At 57.5% G+C, this 19,074-nt stretch overlaps 2 protein-coding genes across 2 annotated transcripts; both read right to left on the reverse strand.

The window, feature by feature from the left end:
* Positions 1–93: 93 nt before the first annotated feature.
* Positions 94–14,515, reverse strand: IL27RA (interleukin 27 receptor subunit alpha). The gene is made up of 14 exons (XM_070625260.1): positions 14,345–14,515; positions 13,954–14,071; positions 9,749–9,906; positions 9,504–9,661; positions 8,054–8,213; positions 7,885–7,949; positions 5,985–6,162; positions 5,710–5,895; positions 3,816–3,917; positions 3,585–3,743; positions 1,573–1,698; positions 1,148–1,241; positions 894–987; positions 94–790 (listed from the first exon to the last, which is right to left on the reverse strand). Exons 1-14 carry the CDS (start codon positions 14,442–14,444, stop codon positions 536–538), a joined length of 1,953 nt encoding a protein of 650 aa, XP_070481361.1. The 5' UTR covers positions 14,445–14,515; the 3' UTR covers positions 94–535.
* A 182-nt stretch (positions 14,516–14,697) lies between these two features.
* RLN3 (relaxin 3) lies at positions 14,698–16,891 on the reverse strand. The gene is made up of 2 exons (XM_008542162.2): positions 16,623–16,891; positions 14,698–15,486 (listed from the first exon to the last, which is right to left on the reverse strand). The coding sequence occupies exons 1-2, from the start codon at positions 16,810–16,812 to the stop codon at positions 15,257–15,259; spliced, it is 420 nt and encodes a 139-aa protein (XP_008540384.2). The 5' UTR covers positions 16,813–16,891; the 3' UTR covers positions 14,698–15,256.
* Between the last annotated feature and the right edge of the window lie 2,183 nt (positions 16,892–19,074).

Consider the following 19,074-nt stretch of genomic DNA (forward strand, 5'->3'; position numbering starts at 1 on the left):
ACTGAGGACTGAATTCTGCTAGCATCACAGACGACGAGTCAGTGAGAGTGTAGACGCGGCTGCTGTAACAAAAAGACCTCCAGCTCCCGCAGCTATAAAAATAGAAAGATTTATTGCTCTGGTGGCTCGGCTCCATGGTCCCTCGTGACAGGGCTCCCTTCCTCTTGTCACCCCCACCCTCCCCTAGGGTGTGGCCGGAGCTGGCTCTTGGTCACTGCAATGCTCCAGCTCATGTCGCAGGACAGGGAAGGAGCGTACCGAGGAGCCCCGGGGCTGGCACACGCCCCTTCTCCCCCGGGTCCATTGGCGAGACTCGGTCCACGGTTGCCCCGAGCTGCAGGGGACGCTGAGTGTGCGGCCCACTCCAGTTCTGTCACAGCAGCAGGACAGACGCAGGGAGGCAGCTGCCAGTCTGACTCACATATTTCCCTTGGCTCCCTCATCCATCCGTATATTCCCAGGAGGGCCAGGCCCTTCTCCATAGGGGGTCCTTCTATCTCGGCTCTTCCTGGCTGGGTGTCCTCAGGCAAGTGACTCAGCCTCTCTGAGCCTCAGTGCCTTCATCTGTCAAATGAGCATCCCTCTCACGGCCTGGGGTGGGTTCAGGCCAGAGCCTGGGGCCTGGATGGGGGCCCAGAAGGCCCAGCTCCTCGGGTGTGGGCAGGAAGTGCTTCTCATACCCAGAGTCCAGCGGGGTGGAGGCCCGAGGGGGCTCCCTAACGGGCAGCGGCTCCACCTCCTCCACTTCCAGGACGGGCAGGTCCCCAGGGGGCTGGGCCTGGGGCACCTCCTGGGAGAGGAGAAGGCTGAGAGTCTGCCCCTGGCCCCCTCTCACCCGCCCCACACTGTCCCGTCAGCCCCCAGGGGCCGCGACAGGCCAGCCTCTGGCTCACCTCCAGGTGGGGCTGGCCGGAGCGGCTGTTGGCGGGATCGGGGACCTTCTCCCAGACCCAGCGGGGCAGCACCTTGTGCCGCAGGGGGAGGCACCTGGCAAGCAGGGAGGAGTCAGGGCAGGGAACCCGGGCCCAGACGCCCCGCCCAGGATGCAGGGGCCAGAGGCGACCCTCACCACCCCCACCCAGGGGGCTCAGCTGCTGCCCAGCCGCCCTCCCCCTGCGGCAGAGACGCGCACGCCTGACAGCCTCACCTTCCGGACATGGCGAGGCTCACGCCACAGGCGGTCAAGAGCAAGCCCCACAGGAGCAGGACACCTGGCAGGACTTTCCACTTCAGGGTGTTATCTTGGGGGAGGGGCAGAAGGACAGGTGGATGGGGGAAGGGCTCAGGTAAGGTTAGGGGCCGGGTTGATGAAGGGTAGGGGCTCAGGGGAGGGAAACCCGGGCGTGGGAGTGGGGCTTGTGAACAGAGCATGAGGGGTGACAGGTCAAGGCCGGGGGTGGGCAAAGGGTCAGAGCCGCACAGGCCGCACGATGCACAGCAGCATGCAGTGCAGCCGAATCCAGACGCCCCCGAGGCGTCCCCAGTAACTGCCCCCAAGTCAAGGGCTGCTCATTCGCTGAAGCCCCTGATGCTTCCCGGCCCCTGCTAGGGCAGTCCCACCCTGGCCCCTACCTGGAAGGTGGAGCCGCAGGCTGGGACCCGGCGGGCCCTGTCCTGCGATGGTGGACGCCGTCACCCACAGCTCACAGGGACCCCAGGGAAGGCCGGGCAGGCTGATGTTCTGGATGCTGCCACTCACTGAAGGACACACCCAGAGAGGTTGGAGGGCCTTTGCACAAGCTTTCTCTCTGTCTGCATCGCTCACCCCCAGATATCCACACGGCTCCCCCGTTTGAGTCTTTGCCCACATTTCACCTCCTCAGTGAGGCCCTCCCGGACCTGCCGCATTTTAAAACCATACCTCCTTCACCACCCATCGGCCCGGCTTCACTCTCTACCTGGCATTTAGCAGCATCTGCCACACTGCTTAGGGATTATTTACTTTGTCTATGCCTGCGTGTCCCTATTAGAAAGCAGCTCCAAAAGGGTGTTCCCAGTGCCTGGATCAGTGCCTGGCACATAGAAAGCCCTCGAAAGTGACATCTACCTATATCTCTGTCTCTATCTACATGTATGACTAGATAAAAGAAGGAAGGAGCGTCACGTTCCCTCTGCACAGAACCCGCAAAGGGAGCGTCTCCCAGACAAGGGGAAGACATCGGCACTCCCAGAACTACTTTTGTTTCCATTTTTACAGAATTGCTCCTTTTTTTGTTTTTAAGCCAAAAAAAGAAGTAGCTTTTTGGTTTGTTACAAGAGCGTAGGAGACACGAACATGGGTCAAGACATAGAAGGATGCCCAAGTTAAACCATTAGGTGAGAAAGATAAAGTCGTAAAACATCACAGTCATAGGATTCAGGGGCCAAAACACAGCCTATAACATGGTCCTTTTAAAATAATAATAATAAATACACATGTATCTATTTAATAATGTCATATATGTATAATTTTTAACCTAATGATCTATGTATACTTTTGCAAGGTGCAATCATGGCAAAATAACTGTTAAAAAGTCTACCAAGGGCCGGCCCCATGGCCAAGGGTTTAAGTTCACGTGCTCCGCTTCCACGGCCCAGGGTTTCGCCAGTTCGGATCCTGGGCACAGACATGGCACCACTCATCATCGGGCCATGCTGGAGCGGCGTCCCACATGCCACAACTAGAAGGACCCACAACTAAGGATACGCAACTATGTACCGGGGGGCTTTGGGGAGAAAAAGGAAAAATAAAATCTTAAAAAATAATAATTTTTAAAAAAAGTCTATCAGAGACAAATGCTAAGTACTAATGTACTTAGAGATGAAATGACACCAAAGACTCTAGAAAAAAGAAGTGCAGGGGCTGAGGTGGAACGAGACCGGTAAAACATCAGAAACTGCGGGCGCTGGGTGGTGGGCACATGAGGGTTCGTTTTACTATTCGCCCTATGTTTGTGTGTGCTTGAAATCGTCTATAATAAAAAGTCAAAAACCTTCCCAAAACACAACTCCTATCCCTGTGTTAACACCTGCATGGAAAAATCTGGAAGCTATCAGCGAAACGATGAGACTGCTAGAATTCTTGATGACATACCCCCGAATGGATCAGCTTTTGTCACTTTTGTAATTAGAAAAAAAGGTAATAAAGATACTTTTAAAAAGGGAATTTGTGCTCCGAGTAAAAATTTAGCCCAAAAGTATGAAAAAGAAAGAAAAGTTGTACGTAATCCTGCAGCCCTGTTGACACCGTGGGGCATTTCTCCCTCCGTCTGGGCCTCTGCTCTGCTCAGTGCTGGGGTACTTCACAGAAATGGAGCCATCCTACGGAGTTTGGCGATCTTTTTATCTTTTTCACTTCATAAGATGTGACAGGCATCTTTCAATGTCCATAAATATAGATCAAGTCTTCCTTTTTAATGGCCAATGACAGACAGTCCATTCTATTGATGGCCACAAGGGTTATGGTCCGCTAGGGAACTGATGACGTCACGTGCGCTCCCAGGGGCGGAGAGGGGACCCAAGGGGCCAGTCTGGGGACGAGGGGTGGGACAGACTGAGGGGTGGGTCTCGCGGGGGCTGGAGAGGGCGTTGGGCAGATGGCTCACCATTCATGCAGACGGAAGGCCTGGTCCCACTCTGTGCACACAAGGTGTAGTGGGAAAGACGGCCCCTAAGCTGGCGCCTGGGGACCTCTCCCCACGCCACAGCGGGGGTCCCCGGCGGGGCATCCTGGAGTCGCCAAAGCGCTGGTCCCGCCAGGGGTGCTGGGGAGGAAGCCAGGGGGTCAAGGTCTGCTGGGGTCCCAGGACCCTCCATCCCCCAGTCCCACCGCTTACCTAGCTCCTCTCCGAACACCCAGACGGAGGGGGCAGGGGCCAGGCCCCAGGGAGAGACGGCCGTCACCGTGATGCGGTAGGGGATCCCCGCTTCGAAGCGCCCTGGGCGGGGGAGGGGCAGAGAGCGGTTAGCGCGGCTCCCCTCCCCGCTCCCTCCCTGCTGGGGGGGGCGCTCTTCGGAAGGCGCGCGCGGAGACAGAGGCGAGGAGAAGCGCTTCTTCTGAGCAGTAACCGCAGAAAACACCAAGAGGGCTGAGGGTGCGTCAGAGGACACGTCCCCAGCTCGAGCCCGCTCCCTCCGCGGGGCCGCAGAGAGCACCCGCCTGCGAGCCGGCCCGCCGAGGGTCACGGCTGGGGGCTGCACCCGAGGGAGCGGAGCCGGTGCGCCCACCCCCGCCCCCAGCGGTCACGGCGGAGGGCTGCACCCGAGGGGCCTTAATCCCCGCACTTGCCTGCAGCCCAGGCAGGCAAACTGCTTCAGGGACCCGAGAAGGCCCTCAGACCAGGAAATGCGGTGCCAGAGGCTGGGAGGGGGTCAAACACAGGGCTGCGAGTGGGGCCCTGCCACCACCCAACACGGGGGCGGGGGGGGGGCGGGGGGACGAGGTCCAGAAGGCCTTCTCAAAGCCTCCTGCCGCCTAGCAGCCCTCCCCAGATGGGAACTTTCCAGAATTGGGGCTCCTCCTCCTTTCGTCCGTCCGTACGCGCTTACATAAGGGCCTCGGGACTCTCCTAAGTTTCTCAGTCAGCACCTTCCCGCGCTCTCCCGAGCCCTTCGCCCAGGACCGACTGCCCACCATCAACCCCAGACCTGGGCGTCCGACACCCACGGGGGACTCCGCTTGGATGAATGGGCACATGGGCCCCCGAAATTCGGCTCTGAGACTCCCCAGCCAGAACTCGTCTGCTGCTTCGCCCTCCTCGGTCCCCAACTGGTCCAGCCCCAGGGCCTACATCGCTTCTTGGAGGTCTCTCGGCTCCGGCCCTCCTCAGCCCGTCTGTCCCCCGACAGCAGCCAGAGGGCGCCGGTGAGCACCTGCCTCGCCACCCAGCCCCGCCTCCGCCCGCCCTTCCGGCACAGCCCTGCGGGCTCCCACCTCCCCCAGAGAAACAGCCCCGTCCTCGCTGTGGCCCCGACGACTTGCACAATCTGCTTGTTCCCTCCCTGCCCCACCCCTTCCCACCCTCCCCCTCACTCATTCTGCTCCAGTCACCCTGGCCTCCTCACTGTCCCTCTAAGGGCAAGGACGTTGCTGCCTCAGGGCCTTTGCACTGTCTGTTCTCACTTGCTTCCCTCAGACATCCTCACGGCTCTCTCTCACCTCCTTCAGGTCTTGGTTCAAATGCCACTCTCCCAGAGAGGCCTTTCCTAACCTTTCTTTCTAAAATCGCGATTCTCCCTCCTCCCCATTACTTTGCTTTAGTTTTCCCTGATTCCACTACTTGGATGTACTTGGATTTTTCTTGTCTGTTTCATTAGCTGCCTGTCCCACAAGAGGGTCAGCTCCACGCGGCCTGGGACGTTGCTGAGAGGAAGACTGGTGTGGTGGCTCTGGGCTTGGTTTCAGGAGCCTGACTAGGTGGTTCAAATCCTGGTTCTACTGCCTACTTGCTGTGTGGCCTTGGGCAAGTTGCTTAACCTCTCTGGGCCTTTTTCTTCATCTGTACATCAAGCATGATAATAACAGAAACCTACTTTATAAGGAATTTTGAATGGCTTAATGCTGATGCGATAGACACCAGCTGCCATTCCTGTGTACTGGTGTCTAGAACAGGGCCTGACACGCAGGGGTGGTCAGTGTCTACTTCCTGAGTGAATGAATGACCCTTTCAGCACAGCACTCTCTCCCGCCAGCCCCCATTGCCCGCTCCCCAGCAGCCGGGCCAGCCTCACCTGGCAATAGAGTGCTGAGGTTCCCAGGGGGAAGCCGGACCCAGGCGAGGTCCTGGAGGGGCGCCCCGTCTGGAGCCCAGTCCACCACATGCTCCGGCAGCTCCCCGGGGCCCTGTTGCCAAGTGACTAGCAGCCCTGTGCTCCCAGCGATGCCGACCGCCACGCCGTGGGGGGCAGAGCCCGGACCTAGAGGGTGGAGGAGGAGAAGTCTTGGTGGCCTATCGGGGGGTCCCCCCGCCCCCAGGGCGCCGCGGAGGGGGGTCCCGGCCCCTTACCCAAGCAGGCCAGAGAGAGATTGGCCAGGGGCGGCCGGCTGGTGGCGTGGGCGCCGGCGACAGACAGCCCGACCCACTCTGCCCGGGCGGGGACGTCGTGGCTGCAGCAGGCGACCGGCTCCTGGCACGTGCCCGGGAAGCAGACCCTGTATTGCCGCGGCGGGCAGTGCCCCGGGGCCTGCGGGAGGAGAGGGGCGCGGGTGGCTCAGCGAGGGCGCCCCACGAACCAGACAGGGGGCTCTCTCGCTGCTGGTCCCACCCCTGCGGCTGAGGAAACTGAGTCTCAGAGGGGCCAGCGCAGGGGTGGGGGCCGGCCCGGGGGAGAAACCCAAGGCTCGAGATAAGTTATGTTTTAGTCAATCAAAATTAATGCCAAAAAAAAAAAAAAAACCCATGACAACAAAATTTCCAGATTCTAGGCAAAGCGGGGGTCTGAGGCCAAGGCCTCAGTGATTCCAGGTGTCCCTGGCACAGAAGACGGGACCCTCCCCGGGGCTTTGGGGACAGTCCTGGACTCCTGGTTGCCTCAGTGACTGGTACTTAATGGGCGAGAGCCAACGGCACACACTCTTCAGACCAGAAGTGTCCCAGGTCCCTGCTGCTTCTGAGTGGTGGCCCCACTGCCAAGCCATCCAGAGGAAAGACCTGTCTAATCATCTTAACCGATCTGAGAACCAAACTCCTTTCGATGTATAAATACAAAATCTTTTGGGGGCCTGGTTTTAATATTCACTGAGTTTTGAAATACTCTGAACACATAGGGACTTTCCAGGCAGTTTTTATCATCAATTCCCAGCACAGTCTGTGTTCTGAAATCAGAGGATTTCTGAGTGTCCTGCAGCACCTCCGCCCTGCAGCCCCTGGATGCGCCTCCACGCCCGGGCCAGCCTGATCTTGGCGAACGTCGTGTGTGCGGAGAGAGCACACGCTCTGCTGCCTCCAGCGGGAGCCCATTAGGGGTTTCTCACCACACATGCAGATCTCTAGTCTTAACCTGCGATCCCTGTGCTTGTGATGAAATCACTGACAGCGCTGTGAGAATCTCCCACAGGGACTGTGGATCCATCTACTCCTCCCTGTGGTTCTGTCCACTTTTGCTTTATGTGTTTCGAAGCCATGTTATCACATACGTACAGATTCAGTCCTCAGACATGGGGAACTGAATCTTTTGCCTTCATGTAGTAACCTTATTTCCCTTTTATTTTCTACTGAATGTTATGATTAGAACACTGCCTTTTTGGGGATACAGGAACACCTGCACCTGCACACATTCTAGAACATGTGTATGCATGGGTTATTTATCCACGTGTTTCATTTCAGCACAGGAAAGGGATGTGCTGTGAAAGGGAGGCGCTCAGGTCTCGATCTGCCGTCTGGCAGCCAGTGAATCTGAGCTGTGCCGCTCACCCGCCGTGCAGTTGGGGGCAACCTTTCTGTGGCTTGCTTTTCTCATCTGCAGAGTCAGTTGATAGAACTAATGTGTGGGCGAGGGCCTGGCGTGCGGGAAGAGCTCTGAGCCCTGTTGGTCTGTTCCTCTTGCTGGTGCCTGTGAGCCGGGGCCTGGCCACAGTGGATGCTTGACAGATCTGGACCCAGCGGAAGCGCTGCCCCTTCTCTGTCAGCTGGGGACCCCCTTTCGAGAGCAGCCCCCAGCACTCGGCACACTGCACTCTGTTTTACGGAGCCGGCCCTGTCCTGCTTCCAAACCTTTGCCCTTGCTGTCCCAGCTGCCAGGAACCCCTGCACCCATCTTCACGGCTCCGCTCAGATCTCCCAGAAGCGGTGGACTCTGCTGGAGGCTTGCTGGGCGTGGGCCCCTCAGAGCAGCCCTGCGTGGATGCCGTGGAGGGCAGCAGGGGAGCTCCGCCTTGCTCACACACAGCGGGTCCCCACAACTCACCTTCCACAGAAGCAGGCGTTCTTGTCCACCTCGTGGCCCACACAGCTTTCCCGATATCCACACGTCTTTCGGGGGCGGCAGGGATGACGAAAGGAGGGATAAATGAGGGGCGTGACTGGACAGCCTTCCAGGAGGGGATGAAGGGGGCGGGGCAAGCCGGGGGCCTCACCAGCGGGCAGGGTCTGGAAGGACAGAACAGGGCTCCACTCGCCCCACAGATCCTCTTCTCTCTCCATTCGGCAGCGACCAGACACCTCGTAGCCGGTGGCCAGCGCCAGGTCCTGGATCTCAACAGGGGCCAGGGGGATGGACCTCACTTCTGGTTCCAGCTGGGGGAGAGCACGAGGGAGCGAGGAGGCCAAGGACTGAGTTGAGCATACTCGACATCACCCCTCGGCCCGGTGACCAACTGCCCCCTTTGCCAAGGGCTGTGGGCTCCCAGAACACGGGGCTTTGGGTTTCAAAATTGGGACAATCCCAGGCAAAAGGAGACAAGTTGGTCACCCTACGTGCCAGGAATAGCAGTAAGTGGTAACTTCTGTTATTAGCCCCATTTTACAGATGAGGCCCAGAGAGGGGCAGTGACTTGCCCAAGGTCACAGAGCTGGAGCTGAGATTCGTACCCGGCAGTCAGATTCCAAGTCTGCATAGACAGAGTGACAACTCTGCTCTATATTGTGGTATTTTTACATCAAAAGCTGTGGCTGAGACACTTGATCATCCCCAATACCCATTCTCTCTCTTTCTTCCTTTGGAAATAGAACCCCTGAGCATCAATTGGGAACATGGCTGTCAAGAATAAAGACTACATTTCCCAGCTTCCCTTGGAGTCAGGTGAGACCATGTGACTATGTCCTGGCCAATGAGATATGAGAGGAAATGAAATATGCAACTTCTAGGTTGTGCTGTTAGACAGCAAGGGCGGGTTCCCCGACTCTTTCTGGGGTTCCATTGTTCTGGAATTGCCTTCTCCTTTCTTGCTGTGTGAACTTGGGAAAGTTGCTTAACTTCTCTGAGGCACAGCTTCCCCAGCATCCTAAAAGCGTCTACTATGCAGGGAGGATGGGGCCGCTCGTCAAGGTGGTCCCCGCAGCCCCCTTAGCTTGGGACCTGGCGCACGGCAGGCGCTCAGAAATGCCAGGGGCTTTTATTCATCGTTTTTGAATGTTTCCTGAAAACCAGGCCCTGATCCTCATCTGTAAAACGGGTAGGTTATAAAATGTACCTACCGGAAAGAATTCTTGTAAGGATTCAACAGACCCGTGTCTGCAAGGGACCTGGAACGGTGTCTGGCACACAACAGACGCCCTCTAAGTGTCTGCTGGTATTATTATTTTAAGGTTAACATAGCTATTTGAGGACTTTCACTCATTCATAAGATGTTAGGGGAAATGTATTGAGTTTCTTGAAAATTCTAAGTGGAATTAGGATCGGGACTGCCTGGAGTTTGTGTATTTGGCGGGGAGGGGAGCTGAATAAGATGCACATATAGGTCTTTTGTGTGAGAGGCAGACAGACTCCGGGCCGGTGAGCGTGTTCTGGGCGGGTCTCTGATTTAGGGGCGGAGGTCCCAGGCTCTGCCTGGGAGACGTGGGGAGGAAAGGGCCCCTGACACTCACCAGGGTCCAGGCCATCTCCTGGCACCTTCGGTAGTGGAACTGGCAGACCAGAGCCTTATGGGGCGGCCACGCAGGCGGGGTCCACTGGACAGTGGCCTCCAGGGGGTCATCCTCTGAAAAGTCCACGTCAGGGAAGAGCCGGGGGGCGTCCGGCTTCACTATGGAAGGGGGGCCAGGGTGGGGTGAGCCAGGGCCTCCAGGACCACCCACCCAACACCCAGCGCATCCCCCACCCCGCCTGTTACTTCGGGTTTCCAGGTTCACAAAGACTGGGGGCCAGAGAGGCTGGCCTGCCTGGATCCCCCAGACGAGGAGTTCATCAGACATGGTGAGCTCTTCCCGCGAAATGATCACCCAGCTCTGCCCTGCTGACACGGCCACAGTCCAGTTTCTTTTGGAATGGCTGTGAAGAGAGATGTGGGGATGGGGGAGGTATATTTGGCTGGGCCCAGAGCTGTAATGGTAACAAATGCTCTGCCTGGGTTCAAATCTGAGTGCTGCTGCTTCAGAGCTGTGTGACTTTAAGCAAGTGACTTAACTTCTCTGTGCCTCAGTTTCCTCATCTACAAAATGAGGGCAATAAAAGGACCTGCTGAAAGGGCTACAGAGCAGAGGGGAACCGATGACACATGAGCAGACATGTTTAGAACAGTGTCAGGTGTGCACTGCATGTTACATGAACGCTGGTTGTTGTGTTCACTGAGCAGCTACTATATACATGCACATCTGCATGTGGGCAAGCATGCAGTCAGCAAATCTATATCACGCCAGGCCCTGCTGTAGAAGCTGGGAATAGGACTATGACCAAAGCAGGCAGGGACCCATCCTCTGGAGCTTGCATTCCAGTGCAGGAGGCAGACGCGAAACCCAACACTATATCACAGATGGTGGTATGAGTGAGGCAGAGAACAATCAAGCAAGGAAAGAGGATGCAGTGTGAGGATGAGGTGAGGATGGGGTATGAGGATGCGGTGTGAGGATAGGGTGTGAATATGGTGTGAGGATGGGGTTAGGATGGGGTGTGAGGATGGGGTGAGGATGGGGTGTGAAGATGGTGTGAGAACGGGGTGAGGATGGGGTGTGAGGATGGGGTGAGGATGGGGTGTGAGGATGGGGTGTGAAGATGGTGTGAGGATGGGGTGAGGATGGGGTGTGAGGATGGTATGAGGATAGGGTGTTAGGATGGTGTGAGGATGGGGTGTGAGAATGGTGTGAGGATGGGGTGTGAGAATGGTGTGAGGATGGTGTGAGGATGTGGTGTTAGGATGGTGTGAGGATGGGGTGTAAGAATGATGTGAGGATGGTGTTAGGATGGTGTGAGGATGGTGTGAGGATGGGGTGTGAGAATGGTGTGAGGATGGTGTTAGGATGGTGTGAGGATGGTGTGAAGATGGTGTGAGGATGGTGTGAGGATGGGGTGTGAGGATGGTGTGAGGATGGGGTGTGAAGATGGGGTGAGGATGGGGTGAGGATGGGGTGAGGATGGGGTGTGAGAATGGTGTGAGGATGGGGTGTGAAGATGGTGTGAGGATGGGGTGAGGATGGGGTGTTAGGATGGTGTGAGGATGGGGTGTTAGGATGGTGTGAGGATAGGGTGTGAGGATGGTGTGAGGATGGGGTGTGAGAATGGTGTGAGGATGGTGTTAGGATGGTGTGAGGATGGTGTGAAGATGGTGTGAGGATGGGGTGTGAGGATGGTGTGAGGATGGGGTGTGAAGATGGGGTGAGGATGGGGTGAGGATGGGGTGAGGATGGGGTGTTAGGATGGTGTGAGGATGGGGTGTAAGAATGGTGTGAGGATGGGGTGTGAGAATGGTGTGAGGATGGTGTTAGGATGGTGTGAAGATGGTGTGAGGATGGGGTGTGAGAATGGTGTGAGGATGGGGTGTGAAGATGGTGTGAGAATGGGGTGAGGATGGTGTGAGGATGGGGTGTAAGAATGGTGTGAGGATGGTGTGAGGATGGTGTGAAGATGGTGTGAGGATGGGGTGTGAGAATGGGGTGAGGATGGTATGAGGATGGTGTGAGGATGGGGTGTGAGGATGGTATGAGGATAGGGTGTTAGGATGGTGTGAGGATGGGGTGTGAGAATGGTGTGAGGATGGTGTGAGGATGTGGTGTTAGGATGGTGTGAGGATGGGGTGTGAGAATGGTGTGAGGATGGTGTTAGGATGGTGTGAGGATGGTGTGAAGATGGTGTGAGGATGGGGTGTGAGAATGGGGTGAGGATGGTATGAGGATGGTGTGAGAATGGGGTGAGGATGGTGTGAGGATGGGGTGTGAAGATGGGGTGAGGATGGGGTGAGGATGGGGTGTGAGAATGGTGTGAGGATGGGGTGTGAAGATGGTGTGAGAATGGGGTGAGGATGGGGTGAGGAGGGACAACACTATTTTAAGCAGGTCCGGACAGATCTCTCCGATGAGTGGACATTTGAATAAAGCCCTGAGGACATAAGGGCAGGGCCATGCAGCACCTGGGGAAGAGCATTTTAGGGAGAGAGAGTGGCCAGTGCAGAGGCCCCGGGTCCAACCGTGCCTGGCGAGTGTGAGGAACAGCGAGGAGGTCGCCCGCTGGCTGGAGTGGCGTGCGTCGGGGGAGCATGGGAGGAAGAGAGGGCAGGGAGGGGACAAGCAGAGTGTGCGGGGCCTGTTGGCCACAGGAAAGGCTCTGGCTGGAGTGAGGTGGGGGCCCAGAGGGCTGTGGGCAGGGGCGGGATGCGCCCAGACTCAGAGGCCCACAGGTGCCGTCTGGAGGCGGAGGCAGAGAGCAGCCTGCAGGGCTGAGGGTGGAGGCTGAGCCTGGGGAGGAGGGGGCTGCAGGGCCGGGCCTGCGAGGGCAGGGGCTGGTCATGGGGGGAGCTGAGGGAGAGTGGGACGCCAGTTCTGGATAACGCGGAGAGGGAGCCAGCAAGGCTTGCTGATGGACCAACGTGGATGAGCGAGAGAGAGAGCGAGGACATCCCAAAGGACTGGATTTCAAAGGTTTAAAACAAGGCGTTCAGAACAAAAAAACCAAACAGAGGTGCTGGCGAAGATGTGCAGAAAGTGGAGGCCCCACAATGCCGGTGGGAACGTACAATGTCGTGGCTGCTGCAGGAGGCACTCAGCAGCTCCTCAGACGCTGAACAGAGAGTTGCCATATGACCCAGCAATTCTCCTCCTAGGCACGTACCCAGAAGAACCGATAATAAGGACTCAAAAAGTCGTCCACGTTCACAGCAGCACTAGTCACAGTGGCCAAAAGGTGGAAGCAGCCTTAGTGTCCACCAACGGCTGAGCGGATAAACACAACCACAACGTGGTCCATCCACTCAGTGGAATATTACTCAGCCGTGAAAAGGAATGAAGTACAGACACACTGCAACGTGGATGAACCTCGAAAACATGCTGAGTGAAGGAGGCCAGTGAGGAAAGGGCACGTATCGCGTAATTCCGTTGACGGGAAACGTCCACAACAGGCAAACGCAGGGACGGAAAGACAGACGGGTGGCTGCCCGGGCTGAGGGAGGGGGGCATGGGGTCACGACCTCTGATGGATATGGAGCTTCCTTTTGGGGTGACGGAAATGTTCTAGAACTAGACAGAGGTGGTGGTTGCACCACGTCGTGAATGTCAATGCCACTGAATTGTTCACTTTAAAACGGTTCATTTTACGTTACGTGAGTTTCATTCATACACAGAGAGGCCTCCTGCCACTTCCCCGGGCGCCCCCAGCAGAAGCAGGCTGCTCTGGAGCCGCCTCGTGAGGATGGTGTGCGACACTGCGAATGTGCTTGCCGCCGCTGAGCCACACACTTAAAAGTGGTGGAGGAAAAAAGATGGTAGACCTTATATGTGTATCTCACCACCATTAAAAAAGCAAAAAAAACCCAGCCCCTCACTCTGGTTCCCATAGTCAAATGTCCCTCTGACTCTTCCCTCACTTGGCCCAGTTGGAAGTGATTTGTGTTTCCAGGAAGCCCGCCTCCCCCTCCACTGCGGGCCCCCGAGGGCCAGGCTTTGTCTGCCTCCTTCCTAGCTGCATCCCCAGCACCAGACCAAATGAGCTTTCCATATGCTCAGAGAGGTTAAGCTACTTACCTAAGTCACACAGCCGTAAAAGCGGATTCTAATTCATAAATTAAATCATAAAATAAAACAATAAATAAGTTCATAAAATAAGCATTTTCTCTTTGCCAAGCACCTAACTCTTTGAAGCCTCAGAACCTACACTGGGAGGCGGGTTCCATTATTCTCGCCGTTTGATAGGGGAGAAAACAGGCTCAGAGAGGGAAAAGGACTGGTCCAAGGTCAGACAGCAAGGAAATGAGGAAACTTGGAATTGAAGGGCTTGGTTGTGGGGGAGGGGGTGCTGGGGGACAGGACTATGGGGTCCTCTTAACCCGAGAATGCGGCGACCTGAGTGGCCCCGCCACAGCCTCAGTTTCCCCAGTCGTCCCGCCGTACTCACTACTTCTGGCTCTGGAGCTGCAGCGCGGAGGGCGCTCCCAGGTCCCCGACGGGCTGCCAGGAGCAGTTCAAGTCGCCCAGGGGCCCGACTCCGTAGCACTGCAGCGGCCCGGGGCTGCCTGGAGGGGGAGGCGGGGCCGGGTAAGGTCAACCCGCCCGCAGCCCGAACTCCCCCCGACTTCGGACAATCGCGGAGGGCGACGGGGGTCCCATGGGGAAACGAGCAGCAGGGAGGGGGCGCTGGGCACCCCGCCGCGCTTCGGGGCCGGCTCCTCCCCCTCCCTCCGCAGCCACATCCTGTCGCCACCCCACGAGCGCCCCCAGCTCAGGGCGCGCCCGCCCAGCGCGCCGGTCCTCGCCGTCCCCGCCCGGGGGGCGCAGCGCGGACTCACCCTGCGGGGGGCACCGGTCGCACAGCAGCAGCAGCAGCGGCAGCAGCAGCAGCTTCGGTCGCAGCCGCGGCCAGAAGGCGACGGCCCGGGCCCCCCGCATGGCGCCCCGCGCCCCAGCCCGGCCGCGCGCTCGCCTCGCTCTCCCCGCCGCCCGCGCACCTGACACCCGGCCGCCCCGCCCGCCCCTTCCCTTTCCCGGCGGCGCCGGAAAGTCCCCGCCGCCGCGCTGGGGACGGGGAGGGGACAGCAGGGAGCGGGGAGGGGGAGGCGCGGCGGGCTGGCTCCCCGAAGGCCGCGCCCTCCGGAGGGATGCGCGGGCGCGGGCGCACACACACACACCCCCAGGCGGCAACGTCCTTCGGCACTTTTATTACTGCGGTTGGAGAAGGTTCTGATCCGACCTCCCACCGAGCCGCCCCGCCCAGGATGTGAAGGGGACCCAGTGGTCCCGCCACCAGCCCCGGGGGGGCCAGGGCAGTGCACCCCCCAGCAGGCAGGGCTGGAGGGAGAGGGGCTGGAAGGCAGGGGCAAGGGAGTGGGCAAAGGCTGGAGAGGGGCAGGGCGTCATTTGGGCCTGCCAGGGGACAGCGGCCACAGGTGGGGCAGGAGACAGTCACAGTTCAGGCACGGGGCTCAGGGCGGCCAGCTCAGGTGAAGTAGGGACACCCTTGCAGAGGGGGACAGTGCAGGCCAAGCAAAGGCAGGATATGGGCCCGCGAAAAGTCAGGGGTCAGGATCAAGGGTCCCTGTTCGGCCCAGTAGGAGTGCAGCTTGCTCAGGGTCAGGACAGGCTGGTCCAAGGTCAGGCTTGTTTGGGGGGCGACTGTGTTCGAGCCCACAGGCTGGCCTCCGTGACTTGCTGATGAATGAATGCGTGAAGAGTCGGAGGCAGGGGCCTGGCCGGCGCCTGGGCTAGCAGAGGCTGCTGATTTCACTCTTGCTGCATCCCCGCTGGCAGCAGGTACTGGAGAGGCCGGCCAGGACATCACGGCCGCCCCGAAGAGCCCCCAGCACTCCCTGCCAGCTGGGCCGGCCCCCGGAGAAAGCCTGAGGGGACTTGGCTGGGGCCAGCCACTGGCTGGAGGCCACTGCCTCCTCCAGCTCGCTGTCTGCGTCAGAGTCGGCGTCTGGGAAGGCATCGCCTGCAAAAGATGAGAAGAGTGAGTGCAAAAGATGAGAAGAGTGAGTGTGCGGAGCTTACCTTCTGTCACACCCAGAGTCCCGGCTGATCCAGCCACGTCTCTGTTCTTGTCACTCGGCGTCATGGTTAAAGGTTTTGATTCCACTCAGGCCTGGGTTCCAGCTTTAATGGGCAGACTATTCAACTTCACTGAGCTTGACTTTCCTCTCCTGTCATTCTTTTCCCCTAGTCTTTATTTATTGAGGACCTGATAGTTAAGAACATGTGTTTGGGAACCCCACCAGTCCAGCTTCTTCGAGTTAGAACCCTGAGGAAGTGAATTTACTTCTCTGAGCCTTAGTTTCTTTGTCCACAAAGGGGGAGGGGGATAATAACTCCTACTCTTAGGGTTTTCTACAGAGTAGATGAGTTCATTAATACCCATGAACATCTTAGGACAGCGTTTGGCACATGACAAGCACTCAAAATAGCACTGATCAGTTATTGAGCGCTTAATGTGTGCCAGGCCCTGTTTTAAGGGCTTTCGCAGATTGACTCTTTATCCCTCTCATGACAAGCCCGTGAGTTGGGCGCTGTCAGCATCATCTTGGCCCCGGTGACACTAGGCCTCCTGCCCCCACCTTAACCCAGACCAAGCTGGGCGCTGCTGAGACTGTGTCCTCATCTGTGTTCACTCGATTTTGCCTCTGTACGATCCTGCGAGATTCAGGGGCCATGCCTCCCATTTGCAGAGACAGAGGCCCAGAGAGGGCAAGCAGCTTGCTGGGAGCATCACCCCTACGTGTCAAAGTCACAGCCTCCCACCGCCTCCCCAGGGGGCAGCGCTCTGGGTCGGTTTCTGAACTGCCCCGCGCCCAGAAAACTCGCGAGCGGGCCTCACTCTGCGGGGGTCTGAGTGCCGGGCAGGAGCTGGGGAGACAGCAGCCTGTTCCCTGCCTTTAGGGGCAGGGGGCTCGGCTGACTGGCTCCCCCAGCCTCGGCGTCACTGCCAGGCTGAGCCGGGCTCCCCAACCGACGTGGCAGCGCAGGGACTGTCCTGCCCGGCCCCCCTCTCATCTCTGTCCGTGGCTCCTTGGACTCATCCGCGTCCTGTCCCCACACCCCCGCAACACGCACACACGCCCTCCCCAGCCTCACCCATAGCTTCGCGGGCCAGGATGTCTGACCGTCTCCACCGGGAGCCCCCACAGGTGAAGATGACAGCTCGGATGAACTCCCGGCCGCAAAGCTTCACGCCGTAGGGTGCTGCCCGGGCTTCGGCGCTCAGCCACAGCTCCCCAGCCAGCACCCACAAGGCCAGCAGCAGCAGCAGCGGGCGCTTGGCCATGCCGCACAGGGACGCCTGGGAAGCGAGCGGGAGCGCAGCGAGGCAGTTCCTGGGGTCGGTGTCTCCTCTGCCTCCTGGCCCCCCTTTTATACGTCCCCGCTCCCCCCGCCTGTTGTGGAGGAGCTGAGTGACCTCCTTTATCTCCTCCAGCAGAGGGGAAGCGGGCACAGCCCCCCCACCCCCGACCTTTCCCAGTTCCTGGACCAAGAGATAACCTTTTGCCGAGGATGCAGTGACATGGTCCAGCTCCCTGTCATCTTCAAGAGACAGAGGGGGCAGGTGTCCATTCCGCACAGCCCGCGAACACAGACCCCCACCAGCCCCGGAGAGAGGGCGCGCCAGGCCCCCAGAGGGCTGGCCCCAGGCCTCCTCTGTGACAACAACAACAGTGGCAAGCCTCACACAGGATGGCCTGTGAGGCCAGACGCTGCTCTCAGCGTCCTGTAACCGTGTGGTCTGTTCAATCTTCCCAGCGGCCCCTGAGAGCAGCTCTCAATTTTGAGCCAGACTCAGAGTCTGCGGGGGGGGCTCGTTAGGGTTCAGAGCGCCCCCTGCAGAGTGTCCGAGAACCTGTATTTACATCAGATTTCCAGGCCATGACGATGCTGTGGGTCCAGAAATCACACTTTTGAGGGCCACTGGGCTGTGAGATGAGGACTAAGAGATCCCTCTGTCACAGATGAGGAAACTGAGGCACAGAGCAGTGATGTAAGGTGCCCAAGGGCAGCTAGGAAGTGGGGGTGGGAGTGGGAATTGGAACAGAGCCATCTGACTCCAGGATCCATGCTGTCTCTCCACGGGACAATTTTCAAGAGTTAAAATAAAATCTTATGGGGACAGAGTTTCAGTTTTGCAAGATGAAAAGAGTTCTGGAGGCGGATGGTGGTGAGGGCTGCACAACAATGTGAATGTGCTTAATGCCACTGAAGTGTCCGCTTAAAGATGGTTAAGATGGGGGCCGGCCTGGTGGTGCAGTGGTTAAGTGCACCCCTTCCACGTTGTGAGCCCGGGGTTCACCGGTTTGGATCCTGGGTGTGGACATGGCACCGCTTGGCACGCCATGCTGTGGTAGATGTCCCACATATAAAGTAGAGGAAGATGGGCACAGATGTTAGCTCAGGGCCAGTCTTCCTCAGCAAAAAGAGGAGGACTGGCAGCAGTTAGCTCAAGGCTAATCTTCCTCAAAAAAAAAAAAAAAGATGGTTAAGATGGGAGCCGGCCTGATGGCATATTTGGTTAAGTTTGCGGGCTCCATTTAGGCAGCCTGGGGTTTGCAGGTTTGGATCCTGGGTGTGGACCTACACACCACCCATCTAGCCATGCTGTGGTGGTGACCCACATACAAAATAGAGTAAGATGGGCACAGGCGTTAGCTCAGGGACAGTCTTCCTCAGCAAAAAAAAAAAAAAAAAAAAAGTTAAGATGGTAAAATTTGTCTTATATATATTTTTCCACAATTAAAAATTTTTAATGAATACCATACACATAGAGGAGCTGTGATGTGCTGGGAAATATTTAGCAATGGCTCTCCAGAAAAAAAGGCCCTGATTTGTAGCAGTTGTGGATTCTGGCCAGTTTCAAGTTACCAACATCATGTCAGTGTGATGTCCGCAAATTCCTGAAAAGATAGCAATCAGTCCTACGAGCCAGCACAAGCTGGCTCCCGCACACCGCTGAAGGCAAAACACACGCGTGCAATTTGTGCAACTTAAAGAATCATTATAAACAGGACATCACTGTTATCATCATTCTGAACAGGAAATAGGATGGTGCCAGCACCACAGACGTCCCCTCACTGCGTATCTTCTCCGGTCATAATCCCTCGGTCCCCCAGGGTGGCTGCCCTCCTGACTTGAGTCGTTATCACTTCTTTCCTTCTCGTTACAGTTTTAATGCCAACACGTGCATCTCTGAGGCGGATGGCTCCATCTGTCTCTTACTTTCCTGTTTCCTCTGTGCATTCTCACAGACTGAACTTTTCACTGAAATACGACACACACAGAGAAAAATGCAGAGACTGTCAGGGGACGTCTGGAAGAATTTCCACAAACCGAACACACTTCTGCATCCAGCACTCAGGTCCGGAAACAGACTCTCCCCAGCCTCCGCCTGGCGCAGGGGGAGGAAGCTCCGCCTGCAGGAGGAGGAGTCTGGAAGAATCCATGACACAGTGAAGACGACACTCACTGATAAATACTTAGGGTGAGATACTGTGAAGCAATGCAAAGGTCCTGTTTCCCTTTGAAATTTCTGCCACTAAAT

The sequence above is a fragment of the Equus przewalskii genome, chromosome 6, assembly GCF_037783145.1.
Source record: "Equus przewalskii isolate Varuska chromosome 6, EquPr2, whole genome shotgun sequence".
NCBI lineage: Eukaryota > Metazoa > Chordata > Mammalia > Perissodactyla > Equidae > Equus > Equus przewalskii.